The sequence below is a fragment of the Barbus barbus genome (assembly GCF_936440315.1).
Source record: "Barbus barbus genome assembly, chromosome: 47".
NCBI classification, from domain to species: domain Eukaryota; kingdom Metazoa; phylum Chordata; class Actinopteri; order Cypriniformes; family Cyprinidae; genus Barbus; species Barbus barbus.
In genome coordinates this window covers 13,063,851-13,087,737 of record NC_136725.1, presented here as the reverse complement: position 1 = coordinate 13,087,737, position 23,887 = coordinate 13,063,851, and the positions used below count along the sequence as shown (strand labels likewise).

Sequence of the window (23,887 nt, the reverse complement as noted above, 5' to 3'; positions counted from 1 at the left end):
TTAATTTATTGCATTTGCATCCATTTATTGGCATTAGTTTACTCAAAATCTACAACTTTAACGTCTGGAAAAAGCCTGGATTAGAAGGCGGTTTGTTTAAGGAATTACCATAAAACATGTTCTATCTAGGTTCAGTCCAAATTGTACTTGGCGCCACAATTATTAAAACATCGGGTATCTAACATACTTTTTGATAGAATGTGATATACATATATATATAGAGAGAGAGAGAGAGAGAGAGAGAGAGAGAGATATTGACAGCGTTTATGTTTTGTAAATGTTTCATTCGCTAATAATTCTAATCAAATAGGCTTGGTTCTATGGTAATTTCTTCAACGCGATTGGTGTTGGCAAGGGTTTACCAGGTGTCTCTATAATTAGTATACTATAACTTTTGTTGTTACTAAATCCATTTTGGGACGTATATGCGGTATATACACCTATTAACATGTAGGCCTATAAAGAATAAGACTACCAGCCTTTTTTTTCGACTTCCTTAAGGCGGGCTTAGTCTGAAATGAATCCGCAACACCCACCGACAAGATACACATTATTAGCAGGAAATGATCTCGAGTGGCAGTAGAGAGCAACAACTACCACAGGTTGAACATTGTGGAAAAGTACCTTACAGTTGGTCTCAAATATTTAGGTGAAACGTAAATCCCCTTTGTAAACAAACGTTTTATGTTATTTATTATAACCAATGATTGCATATTTGCAAAATACAAATGGCTGTAATTGTTACCCATGCATATGCTACTGCTCTAATTCTCCCAATGTACTTGGTGACCTATTTTCCTTTCATTCATATCCTGTAATATTCTCCCATTACAGGATTATTTACATTAAGACACATTTGCAGCGTTAGCCAGAATAGGCAAATTATGCTGAAACAGAAGCCAGAGGACCATGTGACTCACAAGGCCAAGGTATTTGCAAATCACTAATATGGTATCCTTCCACAGATTTCATTTGGCACATATAAAGAACAGGACAACAGCCAAGTCTCGTTTTAAAAAATGTATTTACATAATTTTTATATTGCAAACTGAACAGTCAAAAACGTTTCAAAAAGTTAAATATTTGCATAAGCTGGTTACAAATAAAATACGAATATCCTAAATAGACTTGAGGGCAACCCACCTCAAGTGGTCCAAGCACAAAGACCAAAAAAAAAAAAAAAAAAAAACACAACAATAGCCATAGAGGACCAGCTTTTGCATGTCACATGCTCGTGTACATGTTGTTGTGGATAGAAAGAGACACAATTCACGCAAGTCTTGGATTGTAACCAGCTGTGATAAAGCCTACCTACAGCCTTTTCTCCTGACCAATCAATGGGGTGTATAAAACAAGAAAGGAATATCAAAAGATTTTGTAACATTAGCTTAATAACAGGAAGGACACTGAGGAGCTGGAGCACAAAAGCAACTGAAAAGTTTCACTTTGCAAAAATACGAGCCATTTCTATGATTAAGATTTTTATAAAAATTGACTTAACTGAAAAGTTTAGTGCTTTAGTTTCTTTATCTTTAGCCTCACCCAAACCAAGTCAAGCTTTTGTTTATCCACCTAGTTTCAGTCTAGCTTTAAAGGCATGCCAGCAATTTCAGTCTAATTCCATAAACATACCAATCGATTCCATGATAGTTCTCGTTTGAGTAGCTCAATACTTTACTTCCTTTCAAAAACTGTTTTTCAATAGCAATGAGCGAAACTTCCCTCCGATGATTTGTATAAAGTGAAGTATTGTTTGAAAAGAGAAGATCTGGTATGTCACAGTCACCGGCCTGAAATTATGCTGTAAAGTGAACCAGAAATTTGCATGTTGGCCTCGGCTCTTATAAAAAAAAACAAAAATAAAAATAAAGAAATTTAAAGTTGTTCTTTTTATGCACCTCAGTGTCTGGCACAATTCACAAAGCAAGCAAGGCAGATGAGGTCAGGACATGGATTTACAATAGAGATGCAATAAAGATAATGCGTTAATGAGAAGTATGAGTGACGATTTTACCCCGAGTATGCCGCTCTCTTTCATGTCCACTAAACATGGCAGTCTTCTGAAATGAGGAACACACTGGGGAAGAACCCCTCTTTCCAAACTCACATCAGTAACAGGGTTTAAAATAGGAAAAAATAAACTTGGTGCTTATCAAAAGAAAGAAAACAGAAGTGACCTCTTTTTTTGAGGTGGGCTGCTGTATTGGAGCATGAGTAAAATTTTCCCAAGGACACTGATCTTAACTTTTTGTTCCATTCTAAGTCAAACAATACAAGAAATTAAAATCTAAACAGATCGAAGATCAGCTGACTAGGGAAACTTCTACAGATGCTATGCGATTCATTATGATCTTCTCCAGCTTGTGAACTGCTGCCATGGCTCAAACATACTCCTTGCTGCTGCTGGGGGGTCTGGAGGACTTGGGGTACTTGGGAGATGGTTTACCCTTTGGGCAGGAGGCAGCCAACATGCCTCCACCCATTATGTCCAGGAATGCACCTGCCCAGGCAATGAAAATGGCTGCACCGAACTCATACCTATAGAAACAGAATATTATGATATGAGCTCTGCCTTCCCTTTTTGGTAACAAGAGGATGAGAAACAATAAAATAAGATAAAGCACATGGATAAATGCCTAAACCTAATTTGCTTGTGGTTTGCAACCACATTGAACTTACTTTGTGTTGACTGGTGTGAAAGGGTTGTAGAAGTCCCGGACGATTTGATTTGTAAACCAGCCACAGGCAACAATGCTACAGAGGGCTGAGGAATGGAAGAGATAAATTAGTTACTTATGAAAAAAAATTCCAAACATGTTTTTGAAAATTTCTGTCCATGAAGAGCGAGTGAACATTTTAGTCAACTAATTCTGGAGCGATAACAAAGCACGGATTCCTATCCTGGCAAGAATTCCTTTAACCTTGACATTTAAAACCTTATCTAGATTTTTTGTGCTACAAGCACACTTTTTTTGTGTGCTGGAAAAGTACTGCTTCACACAACTAGCATTAATATAATGCTATTAAAGTGAACATACCTCCAACAACGAGGACTATACCGCCCGTCATGGCAATGCGGGACTTTTTGACCTTGTCATCGCCACCACAGTTAGTGCACTTCATGCCCATGCTGGCCACACCCAGTCCAGCTACTGTGAGAAGGATCCCGACGATCATCAGGGCACGAGTTGCCTGGAGAGAACCTGGAAGAGGGGGAGGGTAGAGAATGAGTGATACACAGAGAAAAGGTAAATAATTCGGTCTCAATGCAGTACATTTGTGACAGGGACACTCAGAATGCCCATGCAAATTTAAATTAATAATAAAAATATTATATATAAACTTAAAATAAATGTTCTTTACTAGGCTACAGGTAAGCTTATTCCCTCCATTGTTTATCATGGTTAAACTCAGTTCAGCACATGAAACGGGCAAGTGCTTCAGTGGAGAATCAGAAAGATTATAGGCAGACTAAAGGGTTTTGAAATGGCTTAATTCTCTACAGGCTTTTGTTTTTTTCCTCTGACTCACGAAAACGCCCTTCCCCCAGCTACACCTGCACTCAGGTACAACAGAGACCGGTTTCAACCGGAAGCCTCCTTTGAGAGCGCAGTGAGATTGTACACATATGTGGGCTTTAGCTTTAGAGAAGGAACCGGTTTAACCAGTCATTGGGAACTTGGGTATCACCGCAACAATCCACTTTCTTTTGCTTTATGGACATGGTTTGGCTTTCTAAAGTATTACAACACTTCGCTTTTAGTATAAAGATTAAGAAATTCTTATTAAATAGAAATCACTTTATTAGGTGCGCATCACCTGAAATGAACATTAAAATCTTACAGGATATACAAAATGGCTGCCTATGGAAAATACATCGCCTTGCTTTTTTTTTTTGCTCCTCTATTATATCTCATGGTTTACCCCTAACAGAAATACTACAGATAGATATTAAACATATCAAACTTGTGCATAACATAAAAACTCACTGATAAGGGTCTGTTTTACACAAGCTAAATCACATTACTGATATGGTAATCGGCTAAATGACTTTAGTGTGTATAAACATACAGCCATAAACACTGAAGTGAGCCTTTTCCATCAATCTGAGGTGTTAAGAGTAAAGATGGGATTAAATAAAGTGAACAAACATCATAAAGAGCCTCGACTCATTCATATATATATTCTCTAATATCTCTTATATTCTAAAAGGGCACTATGAGAGTTTAAAAAGCTTCATTGTCTGTATTTAGGTGTTTTCACTCCTTAGGAGTCCTCTTTTGGTTGTGTTTTAATAAGTTGTTGGCAAAATATACAAGTCATTCAAAGACAATGACTCCCCCACCCGATACAGGAGCACCGAGTTTCCGCGAGGGGAGGAAGGGTGGGAGTCACGGCCGTGTAATCATTACTTTGAGTAAAAGCGTAACCCAACTGTATCACCCAACACTAAACTAGCATTGTCTCAGTCGAAAAGTTCACCCTAATGTTAAAACGGTTTACATTTTGTGCTTATTATCATGAATAATCTCCTATTTTGGCAACCCTGGCTTGAAAATGTCCTCATACTTCGTTTACACATTCCTGAAGGACGGCTGTCCTTTTTTACCACCTTTAAGCTTCCTTTGACCCAAAACGTAACAAGTCAAAACAAAAATCATTATCTAACAACAGTTCTGCAGGAATGTGAGAGATAGGCTACTATTCCCACAAATTGTAGGTGATCACAGCCAATAGGAGTTAGCGTGCCTTTGTTATTTATATTTTAGTATTTTTTTTTTACACCAAACACCACAAAAATTGAGGGAACTCGTGGAACAACAGGTGATTGTCCTTATTATTGTAACACTAGAGGACTGGCCGAGAAATGGCTCTAGGGCGTGGTAACGTCCTAGCTTTCATGTAGCTACGGATAAGACAATTGCATCACAACAGTCTGAAATATAATTTGCAACTTATATTTTACAACTAAAAATTGAAATACATTTTTTAAATATGATTTTCATGTTATCAACAAATAGTTTAAAAGTTTATTTCATAATTAATAACTAACATAGCTATGACAGGACGCAAATAAATTATATCAGTAGCTTGGCACCATTCGAAGCCAAAATACTCATATAATTATCATCAGAGTGTGAGGAAGCGATCATATGCCAGTACGTACAATAGTGCGCGTACAGGTGCAAAGGTTTAAAACCGCAACTAATACAAACAAACAGTCTAGAGCAAATTAAAGTAATTTTTAAGAACATCCAGCAGTATTGTTAATAATATAGGCTAAAGTAAGCCTTTGTTTTAAAAAAAAAAAAAAAAAAAAAAAAAGGAGGCGGTTTGTAGGCTACTTACTATCGAGTTGTAGGATGGAGTCGTACACCTTGCACTGCATTTGTCCGGTGCTCTGGAAAGCGCACGACATCCAAAGGCCTTGATACATCGCTATCGCTGTGATTATATTATCTCCGACGTAGGCAGACATCTTCCATTGGGGTAAGATTGTGCCAATAATGAGCCCAATCAACCCCAGAAGCGATAGAGTAAATCCCAGGAGCTGAAGTCCTTTATTTGCCATCTTCTCGCAATGAACTTTAAAGATAAACTATATATGAAAGCAGCAGTTCAGCAAATAGTTATAGGCTTAATGCTTTTGCAAATGAGCTTTGTTTTCGTAATCTTCCGACGTTAAATCAACAAAAATGTTAGGAAAAATATGTTAAGAGGTTGTCGATACCCTGACTCAGCCACCTGTTGAGTGAAGCTGCACAATGAGCTGCTGATTTCAGCTTTTAGAGTGTCGTCCTCTTTATGGGCGGAGTTTGTTGTCGTGAGTTCTTGGGGTATCGTGACGACACCTTGTAATAATATGAGTAACGTCACTAGTTATCAAAAATCACAGCTTTGTCATACTTTTGTCATACATCATTATTATTTTGTATTATCTGTGTCCTGTCACTGTCAGTCTGTCGCCCTGTGGAGCTTCTGTCACTATAACAAATTCCTCATACCTGGCAATAAAGCTAATTGTGATTGCGATATTTTCATTTACAATCTGTATCGCATCTACATCTTATGTCTTGGAACTTAATGTAATAAACTTAATAAAATAAAATAAAAGATAAAAAATATAGATATAAATATAAATGTGCAGGTCAGTATGTTGTTGACTTAAACAGTAATAAAGAGGAATGTGCAAATAATGTCTCATATTAAAGCAAGGTTGTTTTCCGGTGACACATACATGTTTCGTAAGGGTTCAAGTTCGTGCTCCCACTTTTTGTCAACACCGTCAGACATTTATTAAAATGTTATAAAATCAGGGAACATCAGGGGCAGCTGTCACTCTAAAGGAGCCCCTTGCCACCTTCCACCTCTGCAGAGTTCATGCATGTCAGGCAGGCTCAGTTTTATAGTTTTAGAATATTTTAAATCCTAATGTTAATATTTCCTGGTCACAACCATGATATGTCAACACCATCTTCCAATTTGTGAGGAAATTATTTGAAATATTTAGATCATTTTATTCTCCTGAAGCAGGTTCCATTAGCATCTAGCGTCAACAGAAAAAAACAAAATAGCTACTACATGAACTCCATTTGTTTTGTGAAAGAAATGCCAAATTTGTCAACACCGTCAGATGTCACCACTGTCAGATTTTGTGTTCCAAAAATACTTAAATGTGACTCTTGAATAAACACTTTATGAACAATAACATACTCATTGTTTGTTGTGTTTGTTTTAATACAGTAATTGATTGAGCCAATGTATTTCATAGTTAAAAAGACTACAAATTCAGGTTTTCGTCACCACGTCAGATGTGTCAACTCCGTCAGATCTGTCACCTCCGTCAGATTAATATTTTGATATTATTTCATTATGATATTTTATATTTTTTGTAGAATTGTTGGTCATGTGAAAGTGTAATCTATCTGCTAACATGAGAATGTGTTTTGAAATGTTAAAAACATCTTGAATGCTGTTAAAGATAAAGTTGAAATTATGTTACACAGTCCAAGGTAAAAAGCACATTTTATTAAAAAAAGAGAAAAGTTGGGAGGTTGCATCAAAGCATAGCTCAGTAGATTAGCACACATAAATGTAGTCTAATTTGTCTGAGTACAAAGTTTTTTTTTTCCATTTTGCATCCTGTTTTGTCCCACTTCTCAAGAATGACTGATAGGTTACATTATGCAGTCACATGTGGGCCTTTTCATGAAAAGCATGCCTTATTCGTCATGTATGTGTAAACAATCTATAACAAGAAAAATAAAGTGTTTTAAAATACCACTATGTGTTACTAGTGGTATTTTATACACAACCAGTATTTATTTATTTATTTATTTATTTATGTGGGCATGTGGGGTCGTTAATAACAATAATAATAATAATAATAATATGTAGGCTATGTGTGTGTGCATATGTGTTGACAAAGACCTTATTTTATGTATACTGAATGATGGTGCAGCATTATTTCACCTAAATTTTGACATTTTATTTTCACAAAAGTTATTTGAAAAGCATAACACTTGTGTTTAATATGCTTTCCATGTATATAAAATAACTTTTGTAAACTTAATTTGATGGTGGATATCTACATATTGCCATTTATATTTATATATGTGACCCTGGACCACAAAACCAGTAATAAGTAGCACAGGTAGTTGTAGCAATAGCCAACAATACATTGTATGGGTCAAAATTATCGATTTTTCTTTTATGCCAAAAATCTTTAGGATATTTCGTAAATTTCCTACCATAAATATATCAAAACTTTATTTTTAAATAGTAATAGGCATTGCCAAGAACTTCATTTGGACAATTTTAAAGGCAATTTTCTTAATATTTTAAGAAAAGAGTTTTTTTGCACCCTCAGATTCCAGATTTTCAAATGGTTATACAACCCGAATTCCAGAAATGTTGGGACGTTTTTTAAATTTGAATAAAATGAAAACTAAAATAATTTCAAATTACATGAGCCATTAAATTTACATAAATTTTGTTCACAATAGAACATAGATAACATAACAAATGTTTAAACTGAGACATTTTAAGATTTTATGCACAAAATGGGCTCATTTCAAATTTGATGCCAGCTACAGGTCTCAAAATAGTTGGGACGGGGCATGTTTACCATGATATAGCATCTCCTCTTCTTTTCAAAACAGTTTGAAGACGTCTGGGCATCGAGGATATGAGTTTCTGGAGTTTTGGTGTTGGAATTTGGTCCCATTTTTGCCTGATATACGTAGGTTTCCAGCCGCTGAAGAGTTAGTGGTTGTCTTTGACGTATTTTTTATTTAATGATGCGCCAAATGTTCTCTATAGGTGAAAGATCTGGACTGCAGACAGGCCAATTCAGACTCCCAGACTCTTCTACTACGAAGCCATGCTGTTGCAATAGCTGCAGTATGTGATTTTGCATTGTCCTGCTGAAATACACGTCGTCTGGAGGGGAGCATATGTTGCTCTAATACCTTTATATACCTTTCAGCATTCATAGTGCCTTCCAAAACATGCATTCTCTTTAGCCCGGAGGACACGGCGTCCGTGATTTCCAACAAGTATGTTAAATTTGGACTCGTCTGACCATAGAACACTTTTCCACTTTGAAACAGAAATGAGCCTTGGCCCACAGGATACTACGGCGCTTCTGGACCATGTTCACATACGGCTTCATTTTTGCATGATAGAGCTTTAATTGGCATCTGCAGATGGCAAGGTGGATTGTGTTTATTGACAGTGGTTTCTGGAAGTATTCCTGGGCCCATTTAGTAATGTCAATGACAGAATCATGCTGATGAGTGATGCAGTGTCGTTTGAGGGCCTTCGGCCTTGTCCCTTACGCACAGAGATTTCTCCAGTTTCTCTGAATATTTTGATGATGTTATGTACTGTAGATGATGAGATTGGCAAAGTCTTTGCAATTTGAAGTTGAGGAACATTGTTTTTAAAGTTTTCCACAATATTTTTCCACACTCTTTCACAAATTGGAGAGCCTCTGCCCATCTTTACCTGTGAGAAACTCTGCCTCTCAAAGACATCCCTTTTATAGCATAATCATGTTACAGACCTGATGTCAATTAACTCAATTAGTTGCTAGATGCTCTCCCAGCTGAATCTTTTCAAAATGTCTTGCTTTTTCAGCCCTTTGTTGCCCCCGTGCCAACTTTTGTGAGACCTGTAGCAGGCATCAAATTTGAAATGAGCTCATTTAGTGGATAAAAGTGTAAAATTTCTCAGTTTAAACATTTGTTATGTTCTCTGTGTTCTATTGTGAATAAAATATTGGCTCATGATTTGAAAGTCGTTTAGTTTTCATTTTATTCAAATTTAAAAAAACGTCCCAACATTTACGGAATTCGGGTTTTATTTCGGCCAAATATTGTCCTGTTCTAACAAACCATACATAAATGGAAAGGTTATTTATTCACCTTTCACATGATGTATAAATCTGAATTGACCCTTATGACTGATTTTGTGCTCCAGGGTCACATATTCAGAATCATAACTACATGTTCAAAATTTGCAATTATATATTCAACTATATATTCTGATTTACTTCTATATATATATATATTCAGATTTACAACTATATTCTGATTTACATTTATATATTCAGATTTATAAAATATATTCTGATTTACTTCTGACAAAGACCTTGCTATGTATTAAACAGAATTTTTCATGACAAAGTTTTGGCAGGTCTGAACGAATAGGCTCACCCACTTAGCCCACATATAACCAAATCTATTGATAGTTAATAGTGTTAAATTGTGTTTAAGAAGTGTTAAAAGTGCTGACACAACTTAACATTGCCAGCCTTTCTCAAATAAAATAACATGGTGAATTATATCCCTATACATACTGTATTAGTAATGTGTAAACAAAAGTGCACAGAAAAATCTATACACATCTCACAAGAAAAAAAAGAATAATACTTTGCTGACATATTTTTGTATTTGGGGAAGTGATTCCACTTAAGGACAGTTTTTCATTGCTGTTTGTCTAGTCACATTATCACAAACATACAGAGAAAGAGAAAATGGGCTCATTTCAAATTTGATGCCAGCTATAGGTCTCAAAATAGTTGGGACGGGGCATGTTTACCATGATATAGCATCTCCTCTTCTTTTCAAAACAGTTTGAAGACGTCTGGGCATCGAGGATATGAGTTTCTGGAGTTTTGGTGTTGGAATTTGGTCCCATTTTTGCCTGATATACGTAGGTTTCCAGCCGCTGAAGAGTTAGTGGTTGTCTTTGACGTATTTTTTGTTTAATGATGCGCCAAATGTTCTCTATAGGTGAAAGATCTGGACTGCAGACAGGCCAATTCAGACTCCCAGACTCTTCTACTACGAAGCCATGCTGTTGCAATAGCTGCAGTATGTGATTTTGCATTGTCCTGCTGAAATACACGTCGTCTGGAGGGGAGCATATGTTGCTCTAATACCTTTATATACCTTTCAGCATTCATAGTGCCTTCCAAAACATGCATTCTCTTTAGCCCGGAGGACACGGTGTCCGTGACTTCCAACAAGAATGTCAAATTTGGACTCGTCTGACCATAGAACACTTTTCCACTTTGAAACAGAAATGAGCCTTGGCCCACAGGATACTACGGCGCTTCTGGACCATGTTCACATACGGCTTCCTTTTTGCATGATAGAGCTTTAATTGGCATCTGCAGATGGCAAGGTGGATTGTGTTTATCGACAGTGGTTTCTGGAAGTATTCCTGGGCCCATTTAGTAATGTCAATGACAGAATCATGCCGATGAGTGATGCAGTGTCGTTTGAGGGCCTTCGGCCTTGTCCCTTACGCACAGATATTTCTCCAGTTTCTCTGAATATTTTGATGATGTTATGTACTGTAGATGATGAGATTGGCAAAGTCTTTACAATTTGAAGTTGAGGAACATTGTTTTTAAAGTTTTCCACAATATTTTTACACACTCTTTCACAAATTGGAAAGCCTCTGCCCATCTTTACCTGTGAGAAACTCTGCCTCTCAAAGACATCCCTTTTATAGCTAATCATGTTACAGACCTGATGTCAATTAACTCAATTAGTTGCTAGATGCTCTCCCAGCTGAATCTTTTCAAAATGTCTTGCTTTTTCAGCCCTTTGTTGCCCCCGTGCCAACTTTTTTTGAGATCTGTAGCAGGCATCAAATTTGAAATGAGCTCATTTAGTGGATAAAAGTGTAAAATTTCTCAGTTTAAACATTTGTTATGTTCTCTGTGTTCTATTGTGAATAAAATATTGGCTCATGATTTGAAAGTCATTTAGTTTTCATTTTATTCAAATTTAAAAAAACGTCCCAACATTTACGGAATTCGGGTTTTATTTCGGCCAAATATTGTCCTGTTCTAACAAACCATACATAAATGGAAAGGTTATTTATTCACCTTTCACATGATGTATAAATCTGAATTGACCCTTATGATTTTGTGCTCCAGGGTCACATATTCAGAATTATAACTACATGTTCACAATTTGCAATTATATATTCAACTATATATTCTGATTTACTTCTATATATATATATTCAGATTTACAACTATATTCTGATTTACATTTATATATTCAGATTTATAAAATATATTCTGATTTACTTCTGACAAAGACCTTGCTATGTATTAAACAGAATGTTTCATGACAAAGTTTTGGCAGGTCTGAACGAATAGGCTCACCCACTTAGCCCACATATAACCAAATCTATTGATAGTTAATAGTGTTAAATTGTGTTTAAGAAGTGTTAAAAGTGCTGACACAACATTGCCAGCCTTTCTCAAATAAAATAGCATGGTGAATTATATCCCTATACATACTGTATTAGTAATGTGTAAACAGAAGTGCACAGAAAAATCTATATACATCTCACAAGAACAAAAAGAATAATACTTTGCTGACATATTTTTGTATTTGGGGAAGTGATTCCACTTAAGGACAGTTTTTCATTGCTGTTTGCCTAGTCACATTATCACAAACATACTGAGAAAGAGAAAAGGGAGTGTCTTTAGTAATCATACAAGTTATGATGTCACAGGTTTCAGTCACAAAACAATTCCTGATATGATTCATACACAAATAAGCATGTACAAGTGTGTACAAATGGATCTACACTTCCTAGTTTACGAGTATGTGAAAGTGTTCTCGATTGCATTATTTGCCACCGTTCTCACAGGGGGGAGGGTTGTAACGTACCAGTACTGGTCAGACAGGTTCTATGTAAACGACAGAACACCAGCCTTGAGCATTTCCCTGGAATCTAATCCAAACACATTCATACATGCAAAGAAATCTCTACTTTATATTTCCCTCCACACGCATAATCCCATATACACATCCTCTCATACAATCTTATGCTCCAGTGAGACATTTCACACACTCTACCGGTCACTGTCTCAGAGAGCATGAGAAACTCGGAAGTTTATTTCTGATGTTGTGTGCAAATGCAAACTTCCTATAAATAACTTTGCCATTGCAGTACAAGAATCATCTTTTGTTTCTCGCTGTGCTTTTTCCTGAGCAGAGACTTGAATGTCACCTCTATGTTTGGGTGGTGGGGGATAGGGTTCAGGGGGGAGGTCTTGTTAGACCCACCCCTATAATTGTTCAGAGTCCCAAGTCAAGTAATTCAAACTGTCAACTGATAGTGACTCATAGCTGGGAGGAAATGGGACGAGTATTGAGAGTCTAGTAATTCTGACAACTACTGTTTTGTTTACATGGTAATATTATCATGTATTGCTATATATAGTTGAATTAGCTCTGGAGTGTTTGCATACATATATATATATCTTAGAATATATATCTAGCATTATTATCACTTTGATCTTAACCACAGTTCCTATGGAGATGGGTTTCGTGGAAACTCGCTCTCTGTCTGCTCATACAGTTTCTACTTACTACCGCCCCCTATTGGAAAACTCTCGCTAGTGTCCAGTTCAGCCACTAGGGGAGTCGTGGCCTTTCAGTGGAGCTCAGTCCAGAGAGCTCTGACATTTGTTTTGTTCCTTCCTTTGTTGGTGTAATGGATCCTAAACATCACCAAAATGTCTCAGCAGACTCTCTCTGTTTCTCTATTTGTTCTTCCTTCTTGGGGTCTGATAAAAATAATGTCCATTTACATCCTAATGAGAACAAGAAGGTGAGATGGGGAGAATGAGGGAATAAAGGAGAGAAGAGAATGTGTGGGAATGAGATAAAAGTAAAATCAATGGTGATGTTACTAAGGTCTCACAGGGAAGGATAATGGAGGACATTAGGATAAATACTGAGTATGTTTTTGTAAGAGGCTACATACAGTCCATAAGTCTGAGACCACTAGTGAAAATGATATTTACATAATTTAATAGATTTTTTTTCATTACAAATTCAATTTTGACCATAACAGTATACATTTTATTTGGTTTGTCTCTCTTTTGCTTTATTCGACAGCAGCACTATTAATTTTAGAATTATCCTACACTGTAAAAAAAAAAATAATAATAATTCTGGAGTTCTAAGAGTTTTTTGAAGATTATTGGAGTATACACTCTAAAAATTCTGGGTTAAATACACCCCAGCGCTGAGTAAAATATGGACAAAACACCCATGGACAAAATAACCCAGCACTTTTTAGAGTACATGAAAATCTAATTTTTTTCTTTTTCTATTTTAAGTTGTTCTACTTAAAAATGTCATGTTTAATTCAACATGTTACTTGCCATTTATTTGTAATTATTTGTGAGCTTTACTGGCAATTTCTGAGTGAGAATTGGTTTTACACTGTAAAAAATAAAATAAAATTAATAAATAACTGGTAATTTTCCGTCAGATCATTAGTCGTTAATTTAACAGTAATTTCCATTAACCCAACAACACAACCCAGTGCGGTGCAAAATTCAAAATGCAGAACACCTGTAAAAAAAAACAAAAAAACAATACGAACAATTCCTTCATACTTTGTGCCATATTTTAATGACCCCCCCCCCTCAAGTGTACACCAGTTTGGTGTAGTATTTACACCAATTCAGTGTATTGCCCTTTCTGTTTATTAAGTTACCAATAATAATGCAGTAGATTTATATAACATTTTTAAATCTCCATTTTACCATAAATTACTTAGTATGCTTTTTTTGTTATATTAAAAGAAATATATAAAAGTAACACATCACACTCTTTATAAAATAAAGTTTCAAAACGGCAACAGAATGGGTACCTCAAAAATCATTCGGTGAAAAATTCTTAAAAGAATAATCTTTTTTGAATAACCTTTTTCCACATGTATAGAACGTTTGTGCTATAGAAAGGTTCTATGGATGTCACAGGTTCTTTATGGAACCATCAATGCTAATAAAGAACCTTTATTTGTGTAGGTATTTTAGGTAATCAGTGCACATAGTATCATAACCAAGGCTGCTGACTCAGGTTTCATTTGCGTTGTGGATGCAGCGTCTCCTAAATCCACTAGAGAGCAGTATAAACATGTCTTGAGCTGTTGCAATCTCATACACCAAAGACCTTGACGATCAGTTTAAGTGGTACAATCTGGGAAGAGTCTGGAGATGTGTTCAGGAGTTGAAGGCCTCAGGGAAGAGTTCAAATAGTATGAACGATGTCAGGTTTGAATGCACACAGCATACAGAGCAAGAAGCTTTAAGAAGATGCCATGCTGGATCAAAATCATCATCTAAGAGATCACAGAGGCTTGTAAGGGAACACAGTTGTGTCTGTGAGCGTGTATTTGCTTGCCATTGTGCATGTGTGCAAGTAGAGACTTGTTTCTGTATGCATTATACTAGCAGCCTGTGTGTGTGTGTGTGTGTGTGCGTGTGTAGGGTTAGATCAGGAAGGGAAGCCCCGGTCTAAATGCTGAGCCCAGATGGCAAATGTAATGAGGAGCAGCATGCAGAGGTGCGTTCTCCGACCCTGCCACCCTCGCCTTCCTCTTCCCTTCCTCTCCAGGGATACATCCATGAATAATGCATGGAACAATTATTACTTCTAACATTTTGCTGTATTTCCTCCAGAGCACTGTGAACACTGCCCAGCAATCTGCTTTTATGTGGTCACTTGGAAGACTTACCATTAGAATTTAACCATGGGGGAAAAAAATAATAATAATCTACTGAGCATTTATCACCTTTGACAGATTTGACAGTGCATTACTGTTGTGGTTTACCTTTATCGAGAGTTGCAGAGGTTTGCTGCAGGTGAGGGTCTGATACAACCATGACTCATAGCTTCTCTGATGCTTTCAAATTCAGCCTGGGGACTCAAAACCAAATTCTGGAGCACTTTTGTCAGCTGGTGGGTAAAATTCAGTCAAATCAAACGTGCTTGTGATGTAAAATAGTGTACTGCTGCCAGTAGGCTATAAGAAGCATATGAATCATTATTTTGATTTGGACTTCTTTTGCTGTGATTATGATTTAAATGTTCTTGTCAAAATGGTTTCACTATATTCTCTTGTACGTTTTTCTTTGTTTTGATGTAGCAAACGCCATTTCTAAGCAGGTTATGTATATTGCTGCATTATGAATAAGCGTATTTGTTCGTTTTTCATTGTTCAGGTACTCATTGCAACTGTAATAGCTCTAGGTATGTCAGTGGTAGACAACTTCCAAATCAGTGAGCGTCATTCGCTACATATTTTGAACAATTTGTGTATTTATGAACTCACGCACATTTATCCTACCGGGGGAGGATTCACAACACGTACGCAAATAGATTTTGTACTTACCTTGTTTCTTGTAGTATCGTTGAGCGCGTGCTCATAGATAGTAATTTGCATAATACGCAGCCCAAACTATGCCCATAAAAGGGCTTTCCGTGCTACCTCACCTGTCCCTCCCGCTCGCTCACGCTCTGTTTCGCGCGCGCACTCTCAACTAAGAGCATGCGCAGAAAGAGTTTCGATGAGTTCTCATTCTCAAAACTGGTTTCGTATTGGCCTAGGCTAGCCTACATCGTTCGTTTCCTCATTTTTGTTGTTATTCATTAAGAGAACCATTACGTTACTCCGTATCTAATAATGTTGCTATTTATTTAGCCTAGTTAGTTTTGTAAATGTGGTTTCAGTTGGTTTTAAATGTTACAGTAAATGTTAAAAATGTTAGAACTTAATGATGAATTATAGAATGATGTTTAAAACATGCCAATTAAATGGTTTCGAAAAGCTGACATCATGGCAAAAACAACTTTAATGTTCAAATTGTGACCACGAGAAAGTAAAACTTCGTGTTTTCTAAAACTTCCAACACTATTTTAGTCTCTCCCTTCATCCTGCAGAGAAATGATTACAGCGCAAGCATCTTTTTTGATTTATCCCATACTTTTAATGTCTTCACTCTTTCCTTGTTTAACCCACATGCTGTCATTATCTCCAGTAAGCAATCTGCCTTCTAAATATTTCCGAATATTCTCGCTGCAGGAGTCCTGATCTAGAATTAGTTTCTAGGATTACTTTTAGTTAAACATCAGAGGGATCTGAATTATGTTTTGCCCTCCCACGCTGAAATTCAGACACTGTTCTGTATGTAATTTTCTCATATTAATCCATCAACTGCCAGCTAATCCTCAAATATATAGAAGAATATATAAGAAGCTTGTTTTAAGAGTTTGTTAGGTCTGTAAAGGCATTCAAGACAATTATCTTGGCTTGCTTGAAGGGTCTGGAAGATGATCTACGATTTTATAACGAGTCTGCATGCAAGAGTGAGTGTGGGCTGTGGTTTATATCCCACCATGCGGTATTTATTCTGTTCCTCATCTGATTAGCAAGACTTCCTGTAATGCAGTGACATAATGCAGATGTTCGTAGGTGGCCAGTGAGCGGATTAGTCAAGGTCTGGTGACATAAAAGGCTGAAGTTTAATAAATACTGCACAGAGTGAACGTTTCATGTGTGTGAATGTGTTGTCCGTGTGCAGTGTGCCAATGCTAAGTGAAGGGAGCAGAGGTTGTCTGTCACCTGATTGCTCACCTGTGAGGACCTGCAGCTGTCTGCGCCATCTGTTTCCTACATGCTTCTGATATTATGCATGGTAATTTTCTAAAACCAGGAGCAGCGAACACCTAAGAACACATATTATACACAACACAGTCCATCACACATCTTACAATAATACAAATATAACTGTTTATTATATAATATGTAGTAATAAGACACACCCCCTTCCTGCTCCTAACCCAGAGATGTATAATTGCTTTAGAAACGTACACAGGATGACAAGTTGGAGGCCAGGAGAGGGTGCTAAGGATATCCTGTGCTCTGTAACGGGGAGTCCTTTTCTAATATTTCCAATGTGGGATGCATGCAGTAGAGTCCCAGTACTCTCCCAGGTGTGTCGGCTTTCAGAGCAGCACGTCCGCCATGCTGGTTAGGGGCGCAGGGGACGGCCAAATGACCCAGGATGTTAGTTTATGGTCAGCCTTTGTCGAGTCTCCACGCAGGCTCCATGCTCATTCGTAGGGCAGGTGTGTGTGGCTCTGCCTCCAGTGGCTGTCAGCCAATCAGCCTGTTTCTGTATTCACTGTAAGATCAGGGGCGGGGCTTAGGCAGGAAGCCGCGTTCCGTTTGGCAGTTACTGCCACACTCAGGCAAGCCCTGGCTAGTGGAAGACTTTGCTTTTTCGGAAGACAAGAGGACAGAGAAGATAAGGACTGGCTTCTTTTCATTTTGTTTGGAAGACCTGATCAGAAAAAGGTGTGTTGGCTTTTAGGTTTCAGTTTGAGTATTTTTTTTTCTTTTTTTTGCTTAAAACTCGCAAATGGGTGAGATCTCAAAAGTCCAACTAATCCATTAATGGCACAGCTTTATGAAAGAAAAATTTACAAAAAACATATAAAAAAACAAGTTCGCACAAGGGAAAATATAGCAATAAATGAAAACAATCAAATAAATACAAGGTTTCAGGTTCATACATATTTTCCACTAAATATAAAAGCAAATTTCAAGGAAGTACCCATCAGTTCTTTAAAATTACATTTTTTTTTTCTTTTTTTTTTTTCCTGTGGGTAAAATGGCCTTCGGTTGTAATTAATATCACAATGTAATAAAAACAAATACAAAAAGGAACTCAAATCTGTACATGTCCACAGTCCTTATGGCTCACAGCGGTTTTGGCAAGACCAAGCTGTCCATCTCCCCAAAAGCACCCATTTACAGTATTGTCATCGTTTTTTGATTGCATTTAATATTACTTTTTAATCATTCTTTGATTTATATACACATATTGTTCTCTTTTACTCCTCTGAGATAGATAGTATGAAATCTATTTTTCATCACAAAAATACAGCATGAAAATTTCATAGGTGTTCCCTTGATCGTCTCACTCTTTTTGCATGCTTGAATTGAGGGCAAATGAAACAGAGGGTGGACTCAATGTGTCCTTGAGAACTTGCCCTGATTTAAAAGAGAGAGCGAGAGTCAGGAGAGATCTGATAGCCAACCATAATGCTAGCAACTTCACAGCAAAACCATGCCTGTGTCCCAATGCGCATACTATCCATCCTAAATTCTATGCGATAGTAGTAATTTTCAATACTATTTAGGGCAGTTAGGGTGGATAGTATGCACATTGGGATGCAGGGCAGGTCTGGACAGAAGAAAGAGAGCGGGAGCGAGCAAGTGAGGCCCATTTGACAATACCAAAATTGGGTTTGCGATCTGAATGTCACTTTATCTTCATGTTGTCTCCTCCTCCACTGCTTTCTCGCCGACCGGATAAAGTCCCCAAAAAAAACACTCTCAGTTCATCGTCTGCTAATGTCCTCGGGTTCCTCGGTTGAACAGGGAAATTATTGCTCACAGCGCTGGGCTATTGCTCTCCAGTTTGGCTTTTATTGAGTCAATCGATCGTTATTTTGCTCTATCTCTCTCTCTCCCTTCTCTCTCTCACTCGCACACATACACACACACAGAGCTGGAGGGAAGGTTAATAGCCACTGGACACACATTAGAGGGTTTGGGGAGATTGCTCAGGAAATGGAGCGTGACTTTGAAGCACACACAAGGGGGCGTATGTGTGCCACATTTGTCCTTGTGTTCTTAACGTCTCTGTCGGGCCAGGTAGATACACCGCACGTACACGTTCCCCTCCCCCCATCCTCAGAGGGAATCTGTTCCTCGCCTTCCTCTCAATCAGCAATTCACATGTCTAATTCACAGAACAAGATCTCTCTCTCATCATTAGCATCAAAGCACACGTTCTCCTCCAAGAATCCAACTTAATGATCTTCTGGTTTTGCTCCTCATAATCTAATGCCTCTAAAGCCATCTTCCTCTCCAGCAGCTAACTTCAATCACCGAGCTGCCCTCATGATTTTCACAGACTCTCGCAGCCAGCGAATCGTCTTCATTCCAAATCTCGTCTCGCATAACCAAACGTTCTCCAGACTTTCTCATGCTACACATTACAGGAATGTTCCAGGCTCAATACAAGTTAAGTGCAATGAACAGAACTTGTGGCATTATGTTGATTAACACAAACATTTATTTTCTCTTGTCCCCCCTTTTCTCTAGAGGAAAGAAAATTAGAAGAAGCAAAAATCCGGGTTATAGTGAGGCACTTACAACGAAAGCGAAGAGGGCAAATTCATAAATCCCAAAATATTCTTTCTTTAATAAAACAGCCGGAAGATATAAAAAAATGCATGTTAACATGGTTTTAGTATAAAAAAATATGCTTACTAACTTTTTTGGTATAAAAGTGTATTCAATTTTACTTTGGGAACTTGTCATGACAACAAAACAGTTAAAACCTTAAAAATTATTAAAAATGGTAATTTAAACAGCTTTACTGTTATATTAATTCACAAGTTTAAACAGAACAATAAATGTAAATGTTTTGTCAAATTAAAAGCTTCAAATATCTGCCCTATTTATATCCATCTCAAGTGCATCACCATAACCAAGATTTTTTGCTTTTTTTTTTGTTTTGTTTTTTAAGAAAATGAGCAAAAAGTTCAAATGCATTTTTGGTGTAATCAGCATTATGCCACATCTTCAGTTCAACTGAACTGGAATATTCCTTTAATATTCAACTTGCTAATAACTTTCATTGAGACACATACACGTACCATGCTTCAACATGCTAAAAACTTTCTGCAACATGCTCAAACCCTCACTAACATCCACTATACATTCTTCTGACTTCCGGTTGCATTTTCCGAAATATTTTAAGTCCTTTGATTAAAGATTAATTTTATGTATTTTTTTTATTTTTTTTATGCTGCTCAGGTGTTTAGGGCACAGCTCAAGGACATAAAGACCATGCGAATACAAATAAGAATCAACAAATGACCTTTCTGAGACAGACAGAATAACAGCAAAACCAAAGTTGTGAATCACACCTACAGCCACTCAGGCTGTACCTTCTACAGCCCCAGCAGCTGCTATTGGCCAACAAATGCATGGTCATCATCAAAAAGGAGGATGCTTCCCTTCTGTAGGACAAAAGGGCACCGTTTGGAAGCTGGTTAACCAATGCTTTACTCAGACACAACTTTCAGAGTGTGGTGTGTGTGTAGACTGGTAAGATGCCTGTGGAATTACAAAGAGATTCTGGATATCACAGCACATCCTCTTGGTTATGTGTCAATTATGAAATCTGGAGAGGGTCATCAGTCAACATCTCTAGGCAGATTAAAATGCCCAGACTTGACCGAACCATTAAAATGATCAACTGTGGTGTGCGAGCCAATGCATTTACACATGTGTGCCCAGACTGCCACACACACACACAAATAAATAATGGAAGCAGATGTTCATTTCACATCGTTCTGTCTCTTTCACACTCTAATACTCACGCCTAAATGCACACAAACACTGTGTCATTGATCGGCTCACCACAATTTAAATTTGCATATTAAAATCTTTCATCTGAGCTGCTTGAACGAGCCGAACGTTCCTGGGAAAAGGAGTAAATAATTCAAGCAATCATGGCTGGACTCCATGTAATCCCCTGTAAGAATTCCATCAAAGACCTATCAAACAACTGCCCCGAATAATCTTCCCTCGTAATACGGATACCGCTTCATGCACACTGGCCATTAAACATAAATAGAGTCGTCACAAGAGAATTTAGTTGTATTTTTTTTTTTTTTTTTACAGCCTGCAGGTGTAGCCATAGTTAAACCAAAAACAGATGAGTTTGAGTTGTGGATTCAATCTAAACTCATTATTATCATCATCGGGTTGTTTTTGAGAATATCAGACAGAAGTGGAACTACAGAGTTATGTTTAATGTCAAAAGCTGCCCAATCACATATTGTGCACGATGCCATTGGCTTCCCTGGCAGCGACCCAGCAGAAATCAATCTACACCTGCTGACCAACAGAACTGGATCCTCCTTGAATGGTCCAATAAAAACAAATTTTACTGTACACCTTCCTATAGTTCTGACTGGCACAGAGCAGCCTTTGGCAAAGTGGTGGCAGGAAAAAAAATGAACCAGCCAGGGTCTCATCTGCTGGAATCATTATGATGATATTGGGTAATAACCTCTCTCTCTCTCTTGCTCTCGTTCTCACACCAAAACTCTTCGTTCAAACAAAAAGAAAGCCTGGGAAAGAAAAGTCAATTGAATTCTTCAGTTAGGATGGATATTTTTTGCATTTTTGTCTGACACTGTGAGAGAATTCAAGTAGGGCATTTGGGGGCACAGAAACATGTTTTTGCAGAGGATTATAGGATCATACAGGCATCAGGTGTCATGCCGGGTCAGTGGAAATTTATGTGAGCTGGTTCGACGGAGAGAGGCAGGGATTCTCCGCTCATTGCAGAGAGCCAGGGGCTGCAGTCTGATCTCGCCCCATTCAAAAACCCACAGCTAACAGCCGCTCACACAGCTCTTCTTGCCCTCGTTGCATGAAGGAAAATGGAGTTCTCAGTGCCAATGTAGTCCCTCACCCTCCCTGCGTGTGCCCCCTGTGCTATGAAGCATCAGCTCTGGGGGCCTCTTTCCTGCCGTTCTGGTGAGACGGGGAGTCTGAAGTCTTTACGGTTTTGCGTGGAGGACTCTGCTCCGCTACAAGCGCATGCAGCGAAGGTTCCTTGTACATGGCCACTGAGGGAACAAAAAGAACAATGACAAGTAGGTTATTAGCTGATCTAAAATGGTCATCAGCTGGTACAAGTTGGTTATTAGGTGGACGAAACTGGTCATTATCTGGTCTGAGTTAGTGCAAGCTGATTATTTTCTGGTCTAAGCTAGTGAAAGCTGGCTTTAGCTAGATAAATCTGGTTTTAGTTGATCTAAGATGGTCATTAGCTAGTCCAAGCAGGTTATCATCTGGCTTGAGATAGTCAAAGCTGGATATTGGCTGGCCTATGCTAGAGCAAGCTGGTTATTTGCTGGTTTAAATTGGCGTAAGCTTGTTGTTAGCTGATTTAAGATGGTTATTAGCTGGCGCAGACTGGTTATTAGGTGGTCTAAACCGGTTATTAACTTGCCTAATCTAGAGCAGTCTGGTTATTATCTGGTCTAAGATAGTGCAAGCAGGTTATTCTCTGGTCCAAGCAGGTTATTAACTGCTCTAAACTGGTTATTGGCTGGTTAAATTTGGTGCAAGCAAGTTATTAGCTTATCTAAAATGGTCATCAGCTGGTACAAGCTGGTTAATAGGTGGACGAAGCTTGTTATTATCTGGTCTGAGTTAGTGCAAGCTGGTTATTATTTGGTTTAAGCTAATGCAAGCTGGCTATTAATTGGTGCAGAATAGTTATTAGGTGGTTTAGGCTGGTTATTATCTGGTCTAAGATAGGGCAAGCTGGCTACTAGCTGGTCTAAACTAGGGCAGCTGGTTATTAGCTGGTCATTAACTTGTCTAGGCTGGTTATTATCTGGTCTAAGATTGGTTGGTTATTAGCAGGTCTATGCTAGTGCAAGTTGGTTATAAGTTGGTCAAAACAGGTTATTAACTGCTCTAACCTGGTTATTGGATTATTTAAGATAGTGCAAGTTGGTTATCAGGTCCAGGATAGTGCAAGATGGCTAGTCTAAATTGGTCATTATTATCTAAGCTAGTGCAAGCTAGATATTAGCTAGTCTATGCTAGTGCAAGCTGAATATTATTCATTAGTCAGTACAAGCAGATTATTAGTCTTTGTTGGTTATTAGCTGGTTGGCCAGCCACCATGATCCAAAAACCATCTTGACCACCTGCTTTGCTAATACACCATCCAAACTGGTCTACTAGCTTATCACCTGTTTGGACCAGCTACTGACAAGATTTAACCAGCTAGAAACTGAAACATAGTTACCCCTTTAAGGTAGATTTTCCATCTGGGAATGTCAGTCTCTGCTCAGCTATATTCTGCATCTGAATATGTCTCAAGTTTAAACCTGATCTGACCTTCAATGACTTTAGGTAGGAAGTGTGCGGCCGCTTTGGTCTTCTTCACGCGGTTGCCCTTCATCACTTGGCCATCCCGGTTGATGCCGATGTACCACGAGCGCCCAGACTGGCTTTGGCGGTACAGCATGGAGGAGTACGTCACATAGTAGTTCTCAAACACGCTCTCTTTGAATTTGCACTCTGGGTTGAAATTCTCCTGCCAAAGAATGAAAAACACAAATATGCTAATAAGTACAGAAATCTGTAATGCATGCACATACATGTATGTGAACACGAAAGATGACAAAGTTAGCATGTTGCAAACAGAAATAACATCACGCCGTACTTTTCATTGGTTGGTCTGCATCTGTACAGGGTAAGCAGAAATCCCATCATGGTGCTTCTTTGAAAGCAATGTTCTCCGGAGAGCAGGAGGTAGATTATTCTACTCATAAACTTCATTCATTTGCATGACTGATGAACTTAACACTGTCCCCAAAGGTACTCTGAGAGTAGGGAAGCAGCAAGCTCCACTCAACCTACATTCCGGCACGCAAATGTA

At 37.9% G+C, this 23,887-nt stretch overlaps 2 protein-coding genes across 2 annotated transcripts in view; both read right to left on the bottom strand.

Moving 5' to 3' along the window:
• Nucleotides 1–1,007: 1,007 nt before the first annotated feature.
• Nucleotides 1,008–5,805, bottom strand: LOC306865344 (claudin-7-B-like). The gene is made up of 4 exons (XM_079409888.1): nucleotides 5,350–5,805; nucleotides 3,039–3,203; nucleotides 2,680–2,764; nucleotides 1,008–2,538 (listed from the first exon to the last, which is right to left on the bottom strand). The coding sequence occupies exons 1-4, from the start codon at nucleotides 5,570–5,572 to the stop codon at nucleotides 2,382–2,384; spliced, it is 630 nt and encodes a 209-aa protein (XP_079266014.1). The 5' UTR covers nucleotides 5,573–5,805; the 3' UTR covers nucleotides 1,008–2,381.
• Nucleotides 5,806–21,095: 15,290 nt separating this feature from the next.
• Nucleotides 21,096–23,887, bottom strand: part of LOC306865597 (fibroblast growth factor 11-like) — a 62,093-nt gene continuing 59,301 nt past the window's right edge. Inside the window, exons 4-5 of the mRNA XM_079410303.1 lie at nucleotides 23,344–23,542; nucleotides 21,096–22,055 (exon numbers count right to left, since the gene is read on the bottom strand). Of these exons, the coding sequence (XP_079266429.1) occupies nucleotides 21,922–22,055; nucleotides 23,344–23,542 (333 nt within the window). The 3' untranslated portion in view covers nucleotides 21,096–21,921. The remainder of the gene's footprint in view (nucleotides 22,056–23,343; nucleotides 23,543–23,887) is intronic.